We start from the raw sequence: 18,194 nt of genomic DNA on the forward strand, positions 1-18,194 counted from the left end.
TATCCAAGCACAGAAAATGACAAAAGTGGAAGGTAAAAATTACTTTAGAACCTCATACTCCCGCATAAAACTGTGATGCAACCGAATAAAATAAACAATAAGAGAGCGCGTTCGATCTAATTGGTTCATATATTTTAGTTATTTTTTCAGAAAATAATAATTGGTTAAGTATTACAATCATTAAGTTGCATTGCATCCATATGTGTAGAAAGCTCAATTTCGGTAAAATAAGAACCAACCTCAAAATAGGCCTAGACTAATGCATGGCACTCACTCATGTCGCCACTACGCGCGCAACGGACGAATTTAATGACGAACTTTGCAGACAGCCACCAGCAATCAACAGACGTCGCGTCGTCAGCGCTCACATAGGGAGCGGAGTTGGATTCGTCGTACGACGGAGTGAGTGTCCGGCTTAACATCAAGCAAGCAGTAATAGTGTGATAAAACTAGTCTCTGACTGGCAAGTTCTCCCCAAACCCGACACAATACTGCAGATAGCACACATTTTATGCCTACGTTTTAAACATAACTCAATCAAAGTATAAATCAATTTATATTCTTGTTCAATTTATGATTTAAGAGAAATTTATTATCGTTCAGTACACGATATGCATCACGAGTAATGTTTACACGTTCACAGTTCTGTAATGCGTGTCGCGAACAAGACACTGCCGGGAAAATAGTTTTACATACTGAGCTGCACAGTGGCTCCTCTTCTTCGAATACTCTCGAAAGAGTTGCTGCTTGAGTTATTATTCATTGCGAACTGGTACATCCTTAGGGCTACTATTCAAAATAGATAAGATGAAATGGAATATTGAACTACAAGCTGATATTCTATAGGAATCAACACGGCACATCTTACTAATTTGCTTGTTTACAAAAACTGGAATAAATAACCGCAGCTTGTTACTTAATATTTATTTTTTCTTTCGTGTTTGGTCTCTTATATCATACCCAAAGCTACTAAAATCTGAAATTCAGAGCCAAACACACGACAGTCCTGCGACCAAATGTATAGTTTACCCGTTTGCTTGTTCACTACACAGTCACAAATTCACACTCAGTGAGCGAACCCATCACAAATTTAAAAAAAGATGATCAACATTTCTGGGCGTTAGTTTTCTTAAAAAGAGGTCAATGAAAATAAAAATACAACTAGCCTACTGTACAGGGCTGATTTTTATTTATTTTATTTTTTTATTTTTTTTTAATTATTGAGTTGGACGTTTTTCTTTATCTTCGTAATGGGAATTGACAAATACATAAACATCATCAAGCCGGATATTAAGACTTATTCCAGTATCTTGATTAATCATATAATTTCTGTCTCTAATCTGTATTTCCTAATCATCAATAAATCAAACAAAACAACCAACTGCAATGTAATCGTCTAAAAGTTGGATTGCCATAAAACTAATACGCTGTAGATTTGAAACCTTCCAGATTTTTTTTTATGAGATAAATCTGTTGGATTACGAATGGTTTGCGTCATATTATTTATGTTTTACCAATCGTATTTGTTAACAAAACAATAATGTTATATGCTTTCTGGCTATTGCTGCAAAGGATTACAATTATTCATCTGCTTTCGTTTTAGTAAAACTTGTCAATGTTTTTGACTCTTTCAGCCTAATATATTTTACTTACCGAGTGTATGCCTAATTACCGTTCAATCCTTCTAAAGTCTTGTTAATCAATCTGATATCTGATCTTGAAATACTAGACTTAACTTCCAGATGACAACATATTCTAGTCATGCAGTATGTCTTTATGTCACATCCGTGTAGGAGGGATATTTGATTGAGATTGGCGGGAAAATTGTCAGATGCTCAATACAAATGTACAAGAAAACTCGTTGAAAAACACCCATTATAATACAGTCTGTACCACGTTGGACGGCACGGTCAGTACCTCTTGCATAGTCTATGTGAAGACTTACCGTACCATTAACGAATATAACATTGAATATTTTGTAAATATAATACTATTTTAGACGTGAGGGGACGTACTACGTAGACAGTTCGATATGACGTCAGGTTGAAAAAAAAAACATCACGTCAGGTTGAAAAAAAAAACATCACTTGTTTAATGTATTATGGTTGTCTTTATTGGCTGAAACCAGCAGTTCCACTGATGAAGTTCAAAATAACCACTGTATTAAACACACTACAAATCAGGACACACATCCTTTCTAATTCAATAATTCGATCTTTATTTAGATCATCATAAGGACTGATAATGATCTAAATAAAGACTTAGTTACAAAAAAGCACAACAAATTTTGAAAATGTAAAACTGACTGACTGCGTGACTCACTATCTGACGTTAACTGACTGATGGACAGGCTGACTGAATGACTGACTGACCGAATGGCTGACTAAACTGGTGGCCTGACTTCCCTGATTGACTTAGATGCAAATAATATTTGCATCTTCGATTTCATGATACCAAAAAAGTTAAATCATACAGATAGTTCTAATACTAATGACAAAGTAATCATCCGTGAAGCTTTATTTACATTTCTAACATCAATGATACATTGGCCTTTTATACCAGTTTATAAATAAACCCAAAATAAAATGAAACTATCCACAAAAAAAAAAACCAAAAAAAAACCAAAAAAACAAAAAAAATCGAATATAAACAATTATAGAAAATTAAATTGCAACACAGCATGAACGTGATTTCAAATGAAATTACTGATATGAATAATTTTGAGTAGGATACAAAAGATTAACATTGTTGAATTCGCAATTTGTTTTTTAAGAGGAGTTGTGTCCACTAATGGAAGAAAATTAAACTTTAAAATGGAAAGATCAAGTGCCAGCCACCGATTTAGTATGAAAAACAGTAATGCGAGAAGGGAAGGGATTGCTAAGGTGGATTACTCGACTGGAAATGAATAGAAACGAACAATATCAATGAGTTACGGCGGCACAGCGTTTCCTCTCAGGTTCATAGTTAATATTCCTCGCGTGGAGCATACAGATCACCGAAGCGAAGGCCGGATTTGACCAACATGAATGTCTTGCATTAAGTTAATTTGAATCAATCTAGGAGGAAGAGGGAATAGACGACATCGTTTGGTACATTCAACTTAGAGATAAAATATTAAAATCGATAGATAACCAACAGAGAGAAAAATAATGTATTGTACAGTAGGCTTAATGGGATCCACTTAATTATTCCACCGTCGAAATGGAAATATTTTAATACAAAAGTGTTCATATTTTAAATCATAAATAGTAGAGCAATGCCACATTTAGTAAATACTTTTGCATGATTTCTAGGTCAAACATTCTGCTGAATATCAATTTTCATTCAATAATAGCCACAGAATTGGCCGCCAAAGAAATTGTATGGGTCAATGTTTCGTATTAGGAATATAAACACTGTCGATTGATACATTCTGAAGTTGATTTTATATGAGACCTAATTCAATCATTACAGAATAAGGATTAGTGATTTTTATAAGAGACGGGGCTATCAGAATTCGGTTGCTAGACACCTTAAGGATTATAAAAATGCAAGTTAAAAATATATCCTGGGGGTGCATACGAGCCTCTTCTTTCTGCTAGGCTAATTATTATCGTATGATGACGAACGATTATGATGATGAAGTGATGATGATAATGATAATGATGATAATAATCATGATAGTATGATGATAATAATTAATAATAATATTAAATTATGATAATTTTCGTATTTTACTGCAATGTAACACTCAAAGTTGAATTTGTTATTTTTTTTTTTGTTATTTAGTCTGCAGTTTGAATTATCAGTAGTGTAATAAATAAAGAAATCAGTTAATTTTGAATATATCGTACTAGTAGTATGAAGAGTACTTGTTTTATAATAAATATTTTCATTAAAACGTTGACGTTTGTCATCACAACCGCATACATAACGAGGCAGTGTTCTCGTTTGTGGTCACTCACAAACACACGAATTTTCATTTCATTTGTCACAACGCCTGGTTATTATTTATATTTGTACACCTAAGAGACGATCTAAAGATTAAGCATGTAGAAGGAAAAAATATTCTTGTTTGATCTGAAAACGCCGCTCGATTAGTTTGTAATGTTATCCATCCATCAATGTGTATTTCAAGTTGAATGTTAATGGCTAGCATTCTCAATTGAAGAAACCCTGACAATATGGTTATCATTACTCTGTATATTTTTTACACATTGGGCTTCTAAGCCTTTGGTGCAAGTAAAATATATTATTAGAAGGATAAATGAGGCAATATTAATTATTATTATTATTATTATTATTATTATTATTATTATTATTATTATTATTATTATTATTAGGCCAATAAATATAAGTAATATCATTATTATGATTATAATTAAATCTCAATTATAATTATGGACTGGATTTATTATTATAATTGTTATTGTTATTACTGAATTGAGGGAGCGGTTAGCGCAGATGTTGCGTTTCGGTCTCTCAACCTCGAGGTCAGGGGTTCGAACCTTTGCTGTGCATTTCGCTTGTGTTCCTGAACCAGGCACTTTACCTACATTTATCTCTCTCCACCTAGGAGTATAAATGGGTACCGTACCCGGTGATTGACTACTGGGGAGGAAAAAGACCACACAATACCGAGGCTTAGTATAGTACGATGGGCTAACAGCTCATTCCCCTACTTCAACTGTTATTAACTTTAATCAACACTAACATCATATTAGTGGAATGATATTTAAATCTAACTTACCCAGCAAAATTAATTTAAAAAATATGCATACTGTATAGTTAGATTTTTCTATATTTTTTTTCCGCTTTTATTGACATGAAATGCTTTTCCCCACTGTTTTTTCCCGTAGTTACTACGGTCATTAGGCTGTATTTGTTTAGCCACAGGTTTCATTATAAAATATTCATATTATAATTAAATGTCATTTTGTTTTCCCTTTATTGACTAAAACTAGTCATGATCACATGTGGAGAAAAGCATTGATCCGACCACTGGTCTTTGAGCTGTTCTAATATAGCCCTACGTGGTACCGGTACTGAGTTAAGGCCTAGGGTTAATTAATTCGCTCTAGATAGCGCCGAATTCTCTATGACAGAGTGGGGTAGGGAGTTGGGTGAAAATTCCTGTGATACTGACCTAATAATGATAATATAAATCAATGGTGTTCTATAAAGGTGGCGCTCCTCAGAGTTTGAGTTTGTTATCCATTATATTGGTGTAATGAAACATATATAGAGCTATTTATATTGCCACTTTTGTGGGGCTGTACGTGATAGCAATTTAATGAAGGCTGTCACACTGCATGAACAAATATACAATCACTTATTAACAAGAGGTGTTATTTGATGCAATTGAACGAACATGTTATGGAAGAAAGATTGTGAGATTTTATTCATTTTTACTTTAATGGGCGAAAAAGAAAAAACAAATACTATAATTCGATGCTAAATTACAGATAGAGACGATGCAAGTGTTGAATAACATTGGTTGATTATTAAGAAGTTATTCGCTGTTTCAATGAAGCGTTAAGCTGACTTAATATTTTTGAAAATAAAATAGTTTTGAAGGCACAAAGGACATTATTTTGTTGTGAAGGACAGATATAATATATAGCATTGGTGTACTGTGGACATCTCCTGTTTTCACACTAATTTCATAACTCGTGTGTTCGTCGCGTGCTAGAGTATGCTCTCCGTGTAAATATTGCTGGTGTGATAAACGATGTTGAGATGTATAATATACTGTAGCTTGGTAATTAAGACGCTTGCCTTGCAGTCTCTGGGTCCTGGCTTCAATTCCTGTGACAGTAGGATTATTTTCACGATTAAACAAATTTCCACTACCTAAGCACAAATGGGCCCTGAGGGAGAACAGTAGATCTCTAATGAGCCCAGTATAAATACAGTAAAATATAAAAAGGCGGTGCTGTGGTACTGACGATTTACAACCCGGGAGTTGGATGGGCGATAATGTTATCTAGTGAGTGCTGCCTTGATGTATGTTAAACCACTAGGTGCGTCCTGGTGTCTCATAAGTATAGCCTATAGCTTATTCATCGTTTGGTACCGTATCAGAATTGGTTTCTTATGGTTGGCACTAGGAAAGACAATACCATCTGACTTTTTAAACATCTCCTTGCTATGCTTACACCATTCCCGCTTAGAATAAACATTTTGTTGATTTTAAAAAAGAAGTCAAGGTTTACCTTTAAATGTCCTGTTCCACATTCGTTTAGTGATCTCTTCGCCATTCGTTGGCTCAAACCCTGCACTCAGGGTTTCGTTTAGGGCGATTGCGTACAGAACAACGGCATCGTGGAAAGCAACGACGAAACTGTTGACCTGTGAAGAAACGAAAATAAAAACACACCATCAATATAGAAGGACCAAAGGAATACATATTCAGATATGCTTCAAAGAAATAATACCGGTAGTTCATAAAGCAGTTTTTTCACAGGGCGATATAAAACGCGTTTAGGTCATTGAACCCCACGCCTTTTTCACTGCCAGTGTCGCTGTATTTTATTAAAATTAAAATTGGAATTGGAATTAAATAACTTCTGTAGCTAACGTTATAGTGATTAGTAGTTGCAACGTAACCAGTAACAGGATGAAAAAGTTTGGATGTTTATCCTAACATTCATACTATTGCATAATGTAAATCCAGTACGAATATATAAGCGGACCACCCGCCAAAACTACGTGAAGCAAGTGTAAAATTCTGAATAGCGCCATCTATCGTATTAATTTTTTAACTGCCTTACCAGGGTTCCCGCCTCCCTCCCAAGTCTAAAGAATTCTCTTCTGCAACTTAATTTTTTACTACAGTAGGCCTATATCCTAAAATATAGCATAATTACGGTACATTTAAGTTGTCGGTAAATATTATTTTAATATAGTGTTGTACACTAAATCATTTTTTTTTAATAATTGAAAATTTGAGGAACTATAATAGAAGACCACAAAAAGCAATAAAATACATTTGGCCAAATGAGATTCTCGTACGTTACACAACGACTATAATCCACTCACGATATATAAATTCACTAGTATAAGCAGTAGACTTTCAAAAATTGATTCGATTCATTTTACATTTTCTGGTCGAAGTGAAGTCTGAAAGCAATTAATTACACCTGTCTCACTGTTTTCAAATCAAACAAGAGGCGTATCACTTGGAAACGAGATACTAGAAGATGTCAAGTTTGTATATGAACACCACGTGATCACATTGTTGGTCAGATCAAGGGTCAATATTAAAAAAAGTAAACGGCTGTTTTAGACCAATGATTGACAGTTCCTCTGGTCCAGACATGTGAACACACATCCATTTGGGAATCATGCATATGCCTTAAACAATATTATTTCTGTGATTATAACAACAAATTTTATATCGTATGAACGATTGTGTTAGGAACGTCATCGCCATGAATCTGTAACCAGTTGAGTGGACAAGTGTTGCTGGTGTCAGGGGTGGATTTAGGTGGTGGCCGGGCTGGCCCCGATCCCTCTTGAAGTAAATAATAAAAAAGAGAAAAAAAAGAAAAGAAAGAAAAAAAAATGATCGCCCAAAACGCTTCCGAGGTTTTTTTTCGGGCGTCTAGAAAACAAAAAAAAAAAAAAAAAAAAAAAAGGGTGGGGGAATGTCCCCGACCCCATAGAGTGGTCTTATACGGTATCGATCGGCCCCACTTTCGGCCCCCTTTCGGACATTTCTGGATCCACCCCTGGGTGTTGTAACGACGGTGTCTATAGTATATAATTATTAGCAATAATTATAATAATTAACAACAACGATATTAATAATAAATCATTTCTTTTTATTAATAAAGATATTAACAATAACAATTACTAATAATTCATGTTTTATTATTAATGATATTAATAATAAAATAATGATAATAATAGTAATTATAAAAATGATAATATAACAGTGGCAACAGCAACTGTAACAATAATAATAAATTATTATAATAAAAACAATAGTAATAATAATAATAATATTGATAATTATACGCATTTTTCTAATATGGTATGTAATTACTGCAACTGCATTTTTCTCTACAGAATCGGACGTCCATAGAAGACCTAATATAAAAATTAATCTCACCAATCTGCTTACATCATTGTGTTGCCATGGCAAATATCTTGGCTTAGGTTCCTATCCCATAGCTTATCGTATGTGCCTACGTCTAGACCATCAGTTGGTATTTTACCGTACCCAGGAGTCTACTTTATTCCATTAAATAAATATTCTTTCGAAAGCTACGTGCATGTTTCACTGACATCGGGTATGAATAATGGTGAACTTTTGCATTATTTCTGAAGTTTACAATCAATATGTTGACGACATATGCTTGAAATGATCGGTAATTTTCCCAGTCATCGATACCCTAATGGGGTACCCACAGTATTGAATTATATCCAAGCTTTCCATTCATCAATATGTTAAAGACAAAACGCAACAAATGGTCGGTAAATTTGACAGCGGATACCCTATGGTGTGCCAGTACAGTTAATGAATTATCTCTAACGTTTCCATTCATCAATATGTTAACGACAAATGCTAAAAATGTCCGGTCATTTGCAAAGTCATGATTACCCTATGGGGTACCACAGCTATGTAATTATTTCCAATTTATCAATATAATGAAGACAAAATACTGAGAATGTTCGTTCACTTTCACTGCTCGCCCAAACTTACTGTATTTCCTGGGGACTCGCTTTGGCAATCAGATTTATTTACACCTGCTACCCACCCGATCAGACACAATAAGTTCCAAACAGGTCTTCTTGATTGGGCTTATTATAAGAATAATGATAAATAATAACTAGGCAGGCAGACATATCAGAAGAATTGTTTGTCCAATATATATTTACTCATTTTCTAAAACACTGCGAGTGTAATTGTATTGTTATAACAATCATTTAGTGGCAAATTAAGATTTTGAACAAATGCTATCTCGAAATAAAAAAATTAAAAAAAATGCTAGAAGATGCATAAAGAAGATACATTCCGTAAAGTTCCGATGGGACCGATTCGGTTAAATTAATCCTATACCGTACGTTCAGCAGAAAATTTAAATCTATACCTGATCGAAATGTACCGTAACTCTGCTGCTCTAACCACTCGTACAACATATTCTTACGAAATATAAGTCTAATCTAACGATCAGTGAGTGTGCAGCATTACGTAAAGATACAATGTCTACCAAACACATACCTTAAAAATTCAATCAAAATGTTGAATAGCTAATTTAAAAGGAACAAATAGGTTTATAAGTTCTAACCAGAAACAAATCTGAACAACAATTTTTACTGATTTAGAGACGTTTTTCTACAAAATTCCATAATCTGATTATTATAGCCAAATTAAAGGTCTAGGCCTACGCAAAAAAAGAATACAGGAAAGTTACTATCTAACTGACCGTTAGCTGACGGTGACAAAATTCAACATTTTAATTGTAAGTTAATAAATTACTTAAATATACAAATTAAGCAATCCAAATATGGAATTGATTTTTTTAAATTTTAGCTCATGACAGACAGCGCATCTTTAAGTTTTATTATAAAATCTATGCGCTTCCTGGTTATTGGATACAGAATCAATCATACGCAAGTGTGGAACCTCCTCCACTCCCTGGGGAGAATTCCAAGTCGTAGGCATGTAATTCAGCACGGCTTAGCTTCATTCGAAACCGTTCATATCCCATGATATATTTTATGGGCGATTCATTTATGAAGAGAGAAATACAATACACGTATTCAACTGCATTTTTTTTCTCCGTTGTTTATTATGATTTCCCTTAGAAGTTATGCGTTAATGATATCGTATTATTTTTTAATGCATTTTAAGTGTCTGTAGGCCTGTAATTCAAGTAATTTAGTGAATGTCAGGGTTTTCCTGCAGTTTTATTTACTATTAGCAACTCATTGGTTTTAGTAAATCTAGACTTTCATCTTAAGTACAAATGCATTTTAATACAAAATATTGTGTTTAATATGCAGTGGCGACGCCGCCATCTGAAATCTAGGAGGAGGGGGGTGAGGGCCAAGGTAACATTTTAGGGGAGAAATATGTTTTCCTATAGCAGACAGGAGATACAATTATAACTTATAAATGTGTTTGTTATTTTTATTTAAATGCTCACTATATTTATTTCAAATGTAAACAGTTTGTTAATTGCACTGTTTTTAGAGTGAGGTGGCATTGAAATGACAGACAGGTCGATCGGAGCAATTAATTTTGTTGGCCAAGTTTACAATGTTCATTTTCCCGGCAAAGACCGGGAGGTGGGGGGGGGGGAAAGAAAATTATCTCCCCTTTCCCCCAGATTTTCCCCGGAGTACTCTAGGCTGGATCAATAAACTTAAATGAACGCATGAATCAATTGAATGAATGGATGAGTAAATGAACGATTGGATTGATGGATAGAGAAATATAATGAATGGATAAACGAACCAAGAATAAACGAATGAAAGAAGTAAGGGATAGATTCACTTCCAAACAAATTTTCCTCATAAACCTATTGTATGTAGGCCTAAGACAAAAACCTTTTAACAGACACAAACCGGTGCTTGATAGTATTTGCACAGCGACCAGTTATATCTAACATTTACCTAAGGCCTCTCGTTGTCAAACACTCAAACATTCATTTAACTTTCATCCGATCTTACGGGAATTAGAGCAAATCGATAAGTAATATATATATAAAAAAAAGCGAGAAGAATGTATAGGCATAATTTGTAGGGTTTTAATAACTACGAGATAATAAGTTTATATTAGAAACTCGACACACAAAACTATAAAATGACTTATGTTGAGCGTTAGGGAGACCTGATGGTGCAACTGTATTCCCTTTCAAATTATGTTTATTTCCCACGTTACTTGGTCTAATTTTTTGTGAAAGAATAGAACTTCAATTTACATCGAACTAAAAACACAATTTTTTTAAAAACCTGATACACATGAAGCATTAATAAGCTGGATAAAGCACTGCTACAATATAGTTGGAATACCGTCTGTTAAAAACATAGCTATAGTAGAATAACTAGCGTGGAGGATTTAATCGCAAAGCTCCAATGTTGAGTCCCGTCTTTGGTGACGTCTAAAAGTTAAACGTGTTTAGGCCCGGCATAATGTGATTATGTTTCTGACGTGTTTAGAATTAAATGTGTATCATGATGTCAAAGCTAAGCACATTTAATTCAAAGGCAGCAAGATCCTAATCACATTAAGCATATATGTCAAAAAACACGCCTAGCTTTTAAACGTGTCGACAAAATTGCGTGGAGCTTTTCGTATAAATCATACACGCTGTTTTTATAGTGATGTCTGTTTGTAAAACAGAACATTATGACTTTTCAACATTATCATAATGAGAAGTGATGTTGAAATTACAAACAGATAAAAATTAAAAACATTAACATCAAACAAAAAAGTAAAAAATACATTAAAAAAAATGGAATCATCCTAATGAAAATTATGAGGTAAAAAAAAAAGAAGAAAAAATGAAGAACAACTTGACGTTTGATCTTTGTTTGGATAACGTTTGCGAAGATTTAGGTGCGGAAAGTGACCAAAGTGCCGTACAGAAAAACCCCGTGCAAAAAACATAGGAAAACGGGACAGAAGAAGGAAAAATCGGAACAAAATCTTGCCTTTTTCTGCCTAACGCATGAAAAGCCAAGTAAGGTAAATAATTAATTATAGTTTTGTCTTCTCGTCCTATATTAACGATTTAATAGATATAGTATTTATATGAAATGAATTAATATTAAATAATTGTAATAACAACAATACAATAATAATACTATAATAATAAATGATAGCAACAACAAAAACAATAACGGGCCTAAATAGCAATAGTGCTGCTATTGCTGCTGTTACTACAGTACTATGATACCTCTACAACAAATTTATTATACTGTAATATATAACAATAATACCGCGAGTATCGGCTTGCATACGGAATAAATACAATATAACTGCAAGAAAGATGAGCTATTCGACGGCTGTTGGTCAAGAGATATCACTTTTCGTAAAGGGCATTCACCTGTAGTAAAATAGCAGTAAATTAAACCCAGCTGCCGTCATTATAATTACCGGAGCGGATTTGAATCATGAATAATAATAATAAATAATAATAAATAATAAATAATAATAATAATAAATAATAAATAATAATAAATAATAAATAATAATAAATAATAATAAATAATAAATAATAATAAATAATAAATAATAAATAATAATAATAATAATAATAATAATAATAATAATAATAATAATAATAATAATAATAATTTATTTTTTGGATATGCACTTTTGAATCAGTGGCACTCAACCTTGTAGGGTAGTGCATCATAACAACAAGAAAAAATATAAAAATTACAATCAAAAAGAAAGACATCAAAACAACAAGATAATCAAATCAGCTACAACTAAAACATAGAGAAAATATTTCTATTTTCTCTATGACAAAAAGAACACCATCAGTCTCTAGATGACACGTCTCTCTCTTGCAACAGTCGTACGGAAAACGGAACGCCCACCAATGTTTCCTATCACTCGGGTAACACGTGTGCGTCCAGAAACAAAATCATGTTTACAATGGTTTCAAGCACCAAATAAGAGCCTCAATATTATAAGAAGAAAATTAATGCAGTTATACAAAATCGAATAAATCAAAGCAACGAAGGTGATGATACAATCGACAAAAAAACAGGAATTAAAATTTTGAACCTTGAGTTTGAACTTCCAGGAACAGGTCTAAATTATACCTATATTAACTGATCGGGAAACCATTTATGGACGTGGAATCAATGATAGTGGTAGAGTGTGAAAAATACAAATTTTATCTAAATTCTATTGGCATTCGTGTGTATATGAGAAACAGCCGTTAAGCCGGTTTTCAACTATAGACGAATAAATTCGCCTTGTGGAAAACCGGCTTTATACACAAAATTATACTACTCCCTAATAGAATCTTTCTTCAATTACAGAGAATACTTAATGATGCTTGAAATCTTAGATTAAATTTGATAGTGCAGCGGTTATGGCGCACCAGGATCTTCGTTAACCATGATTCGGGTATCAAATCTCTCCCTGTGCATTGTCTGTGTCTTTGGTCAACAAGACAATTTACCTAGGTGTATCTCACGTACACTTAAACAAAAAAAACAGTACCGGTACATCCTTCGAGACGTATAGGGGGGGGGGGGGCCCCGGTGTGTACTGGTCATTAAGGAGTTTAAATGGGTACCCGGTAAGATTATGTGTATAGGTAGGGCCTATGTATAGGCAGAGCATTGGCTAAGTCGGTGTACTCCCTAGGAAGGAGAAGAGATAGGCCTAAATAGTAGGCCTACAGGCAATAGACATTTAAAATTCATTCTTTAGAGTGAAATTTATTAATGAGAAAATACTATTCAGATCAATCAGAAAATTAAAAATTACAAGAGACAAAAGACAATAAAAAAAAATAATAATTCATAAAAAGGAAAACAAAAACGAAAGAAGAATAACAGAAAAAAATACAATCAATCGGAAACAGGCAAAATAATGGAATTATATTACTGTATCGTAACTCAACACGTGTAAACTCAATCAGAGCTGAGACGTTAAATCCACCCCGGCAATAGTATACTATCATATACAAAGAACTACAGCTGATTTAAATGTTAATGTATGCAGGCAGGCTCCAAGGAACTCACAGGTCGCCCATACACTGGATCATTAGTCTGAATGTGGTTTAATAAATCATGTAGTTAAGTGATTTTCTTATTCTTGTACCAAGAAAATCCAATTTCCATATGACATAAGAATAAATAATTTGTATATTTAATATTATATTTTGATATCAATACATGTGCGCGTCTGATTATCACACGCGATATATTATATCTTTTTAGTTTACTAACATAAATTACAATTGGTAGAAGCATTTTTCTTGTCAATATGTTTATGAATGAAACCGGCCTCAAGCTAAAAAAATAATCATACTTTAAAAAAACAGTATATAAAACATTCACCGTTTCTGTTTATTATTCGAACTGATTTTAAAGATCCATTGTTCTGTAGTCGTGGATTGTTGAGATCCACTATATTAGGCCTTCCTGTCTGTAATAAGCCATTGCCAAACTTAATGAAATTCAATAAAAATAAAATTACTTACTTCTGTGTAAGGCTTACAGGTAAGTCATTAACTTTCAATTAAAATATATTCCTTGCCAATTAAGAAAAGCGTACACTAAACACCGCATTCGTATTCTTTGGCATAAACTCTTCTACAAGCTGGAACGGATACAGGGAGGTGGGGGGGGGGGAGGACAGACAGTGCGATCGCACCCCCGTAAATTGTATTAAGAAAAATAATTGTTGTATTATATTGTTGATAGGAATTACCGGTAAGATTTTTAAGGTATGAGAGTGCAACTTCCGGCATCTCAGCTCCAACAGTTGTCTCACGCTCCAACCATGGTGGGGCTGACTTGGTGTGGCCTCTCACGCACACCTACCACAAAATCAAGCATCCGCCCCAGAGAAGGGTACCGTAATCAGTTTAACAATATTCGTGCTGTAATGAATTGTCTCGTTGGAACTATAAAACTTAACGTATTTGATCGTTTTAAATTAAAAATGCAATGTTTTCATTGATTTTTTGTTTTTTAACCAATCTAAAAGAAAAGTTCCCGCAATTCCCCGCTCCCAGATTTATTTTATAAGGCCCCAACAAAAGATTGTGTAAACGTACTGTACGTAAAGACTGTGTATGGGACATGCGCGTAAACTCTTCAGTAGTTTGACTGATAATCCGGAAAGGTTAATTGCCTATTGACCTAATTTAAATGATTTTAATTTTCTTAATGAAGAAAATTATGGAAATTATTACATCGAGGGACACGATCGAATAAGCAAATTTAAAAAAAAACAAAAAAAAACCATTCAATTCCGAGAGTGTACATACACAAATTAAACAGTATATTCGATTCAGATGTAATTTAAGCTATCTTTGAAAGACTGAAATAGCATGTAGTGTAGTGATGTTAACAAAATGATTATTCGATGTGTGCGGAATATACCGGTACATTGACTGAGTGGTGGCTGGTGTATGAATAGTAAGACCATAGTTTATAATGCATGTGTGGTGCGGTACGGTATGTATCCATGGTGGAAGTCCACAGTTTATAATTCTCGTCTTCTATGCAAAGATTATATACAAATAGACACGTTCTTCAAATCGGTAATTCATTTTAAGACACCATCATTCATTTTTCTAGCAAAAAATCAAGAGGTCATCACAATTAGTGTCACTACGTAGGCTTTATTGTTAACATAATATACTGAATTAGTGTTTTTGACTTAATAGGCCTAATAATAATGTTGGGTATTCAAACCGAAAAACCGCGTGTGATTGAAACGTTATTACCCCATGCTATTGGATCGATATTGACAAATACTGTATGTACAGTACGAGATGCAACCTCTCCTACACACACGCACACTCTCTCTCTCTCTCTCTGGGGAGTCCTGTTTCCTAATTTAGTCTGAAGTGCTGTGTATTGCAGTACGTATCAAAATTTAACGAACACATTCATTCATCGTACTAAGTATAGGCCTATACTAGTTAAACCCACCCGAAGCGTTATCGCACTATATGGTCTCCAATTACACGCGCGCAATAATCGCAAGTGACTCGGATAGGAATAGAACCCAGATATGATATAATACGACTAAATCACCAATGCGTTGGATTCCCCTTTTTTCACAGGGACGTAGGGCTACTGAAAACCGAAAAGTCCACTTACTAATCTCAGATAAGAAAGTATAATACATACCGTACTCCAATTATTGAGATACACGCTATCGTGTTGGGATTCAATATTTCGACATTAATTATGTCATCATCAGAAAAGTAGGGCTACTTAGTATTCAGTGCGATTAATACTGTGTACGTTGGGTACAACATCGTTCTTTACTCGTACAAACAATGACTATTCTTTCATGTTATTTTGCAGTAGTCCTTATGCTCTATGTTAAAGTAAGGTTGTTTATTTAACAAAGGAAGTGGCACTAAAAACTCCCCATTCAATCGATGCCTTCGATATACACTAAATTTACGATTTAAAATCACGTGGCGACAAACAATAATTATTACTTTAAGTAGTAATGGAAATTGTAAGATTTAAATCAACTTTTTAAATTAAAAAAGAAATTACCAATGTGTACTTAAAGTATGAAGCTATACAAACAGAACGAAAACCAATTATTAATAAGACATGATACAAATCTTTAATCGGGGACCATATCTAATTAAAGACTGCACTTTTCCGGATGAAAACCTTTTTATGATAAATATTTTTTCTATCTTAAGGCCAAATCTGATAAGATCACAAAACGTCCCAGTCCTCGAAAAATTTTAGGGTATTCCATGCATGTTAGATAATAGATATAGAAATAGCCTACCCTTTCTTTAGAAAATTTCAGTATAAAATAATTATTCTTCTTTACTTGTCATAATGACAATAAACAGATGGATCGCTGATAATTACGTTAGATTATTGACATAAAGGCTAGTTCATGCATTTAGCATGTTTAGAAGCAAAGGCAAAATGCGGTTGTTCCCACTATATGCCATTCTCTTCATTCACGTTGAAAAGTGTGGTTTTACCGTTCTAATAGGCCTGGTAAGTGTGAACCAAGCATTTCAGAACAAACACAAAAAGCAAGTGGTGAATATAACTTGATGTGTATAACACATTAATAGTAAGACCTATGGTACTTCAATAAAAAAAAAAAAAAAGTAAACAGATCTTATTTAGTTAACCCAATTAATAATAATAATAAATATATATTAAATGCTTGCGGTACACCACGTAGATAGTTCTGAAAAAAAAAACCCAGTTCTTTTTAGAAATATATACTTGGTGTATGGCAAGAATTTAATAATAATAATAATAATAATAATTAATAATAATAAATTATTATTAATTTTATTATTATTATTATTATTATTATTATTATTATTATTATTATCATCATCATCATTATCGTTTGACTACAAAATACAATTACAAGTTTGGCTTTTCTTTTTTACCGTATAAGTACCTGTAAGCAATCAATAAGAGGGGGCTAATGTTTAGGCATATGAATGATGCATTGCATAGGAAGACGTAATTAAATATGTATGGTAACTTTTAGCGTCCATTACATTAACGCGAAATAGAACTTTTAGTCGCGTCTTCTAGTACATTATTTTTGGTAATCAATGGCTGTCATGCAGTTACATCACAGCATTTATTTTCTTGTTTTTACTTCCAATTTAAAAAATAATAACCTACTGTACTAAAAATAGAAAGAGCAATCGAAATATTGAAGTTCTTTAGCTCATCACAACCAGTATATAATTATGTGTAAGGAATGTTGTCATCACTGCTATGGCCTATTAAGTGCTAAATGAGCGTTTTGTATTAGATGTTACAAATAAGGTAAGTCACATGATGTCTGCATAATATGAGAATGACGACTGTAGAACAGGGGTTCTCAACTGGCGGCCCGCGGGCCATCCTTGCCCGCGAGTGCCGCGCCTGTTATGTGGCCCGGGAGTACAAACCGAAAATAATATTTTCCTTTAGGCTTGGAATTACATTTTCAACCTTAATTATTTTGCATTCTGTTTTGTTGACTAGGCCCATATATTGCCCAACAAAATGTAGCGGTTTAATAGATCATCGGAAGAATGGCAGCAAAAAGCAAAGAAATACTGTATTACCGATGACCCATTGTGTGATAACGTTTGCATCACCAAGCACAACTTTCTTAGATCAAGATGCCATGTATGAGTGGCTAATTCGTGAAGGGGGCACCCGCTCCCAATCCCTCCCTCGCATCGCACCTGTGGCGCAGAGATTCGCCATAGTACACCTCTTGCACGGGCCCTTCAAATGTATTAACAATTTTGGCCCCTATTGCCATATAGTTGAGAACCCCTTATATAGAACTATTGAATGTGTAGACTATAATACGATACTGCGTGTATCATTATCACCACCTCCACCACCACCCTGAACAATAGATTATATAATGTGTATTTGGCCATATTACAGTCTTGATCACGCGAATGATCACCACTTCTACTGTATGTCTATATTGTGTTACCGTAAAACTTATAATAATAATTGGTTACTATTCTTTGGATGGTTTT

The 18,194-nt window shown here is 33.8% G+C and overlaps 1 protein-coding gene across 1 annotated transcript in view; it reads right to left on the minus strand.

The window, feature by feature from the left end:
* LOC117108109 (atrial natriuretic peptide receptor 1-like) overlaps window positions 1–18,194 on the minus strand; it is a 98,530-nt gene that overhangs the window by 65,916 nt on the left and 14,420 nt on the right. Inside the window, exon 2 of the mRNA XM_033250053.1 lies at window positions 6,198–6,333. Coding sequence (XP_033105944.1) covers window positions 6,198–6,333 — 136 coding nt within the window. The remainder of the gene's footprint in view (window positions 1–6,197; window positions 6,334–18,194) is intronic.

The sequence above is a fragment of the Anneissia japonica genome, unplaced genomic scaffold, assembly GCF_011630105.1.
Source record: "Anneissia japonica isolate Jap-2015-1 unplaced genomic scaffold, ASM1163010v1 scaffold287960_len3192837_cov198, whole genome shotgun sequence".
In the NCBI taxonomy this organism is placed as follows: domain Eukaryota; kingdom Metazoa; phylum Echinodermata; class Crinoidea; order Comatulida; family Comatulidae; genus Anneissia; species Anneissia japonica.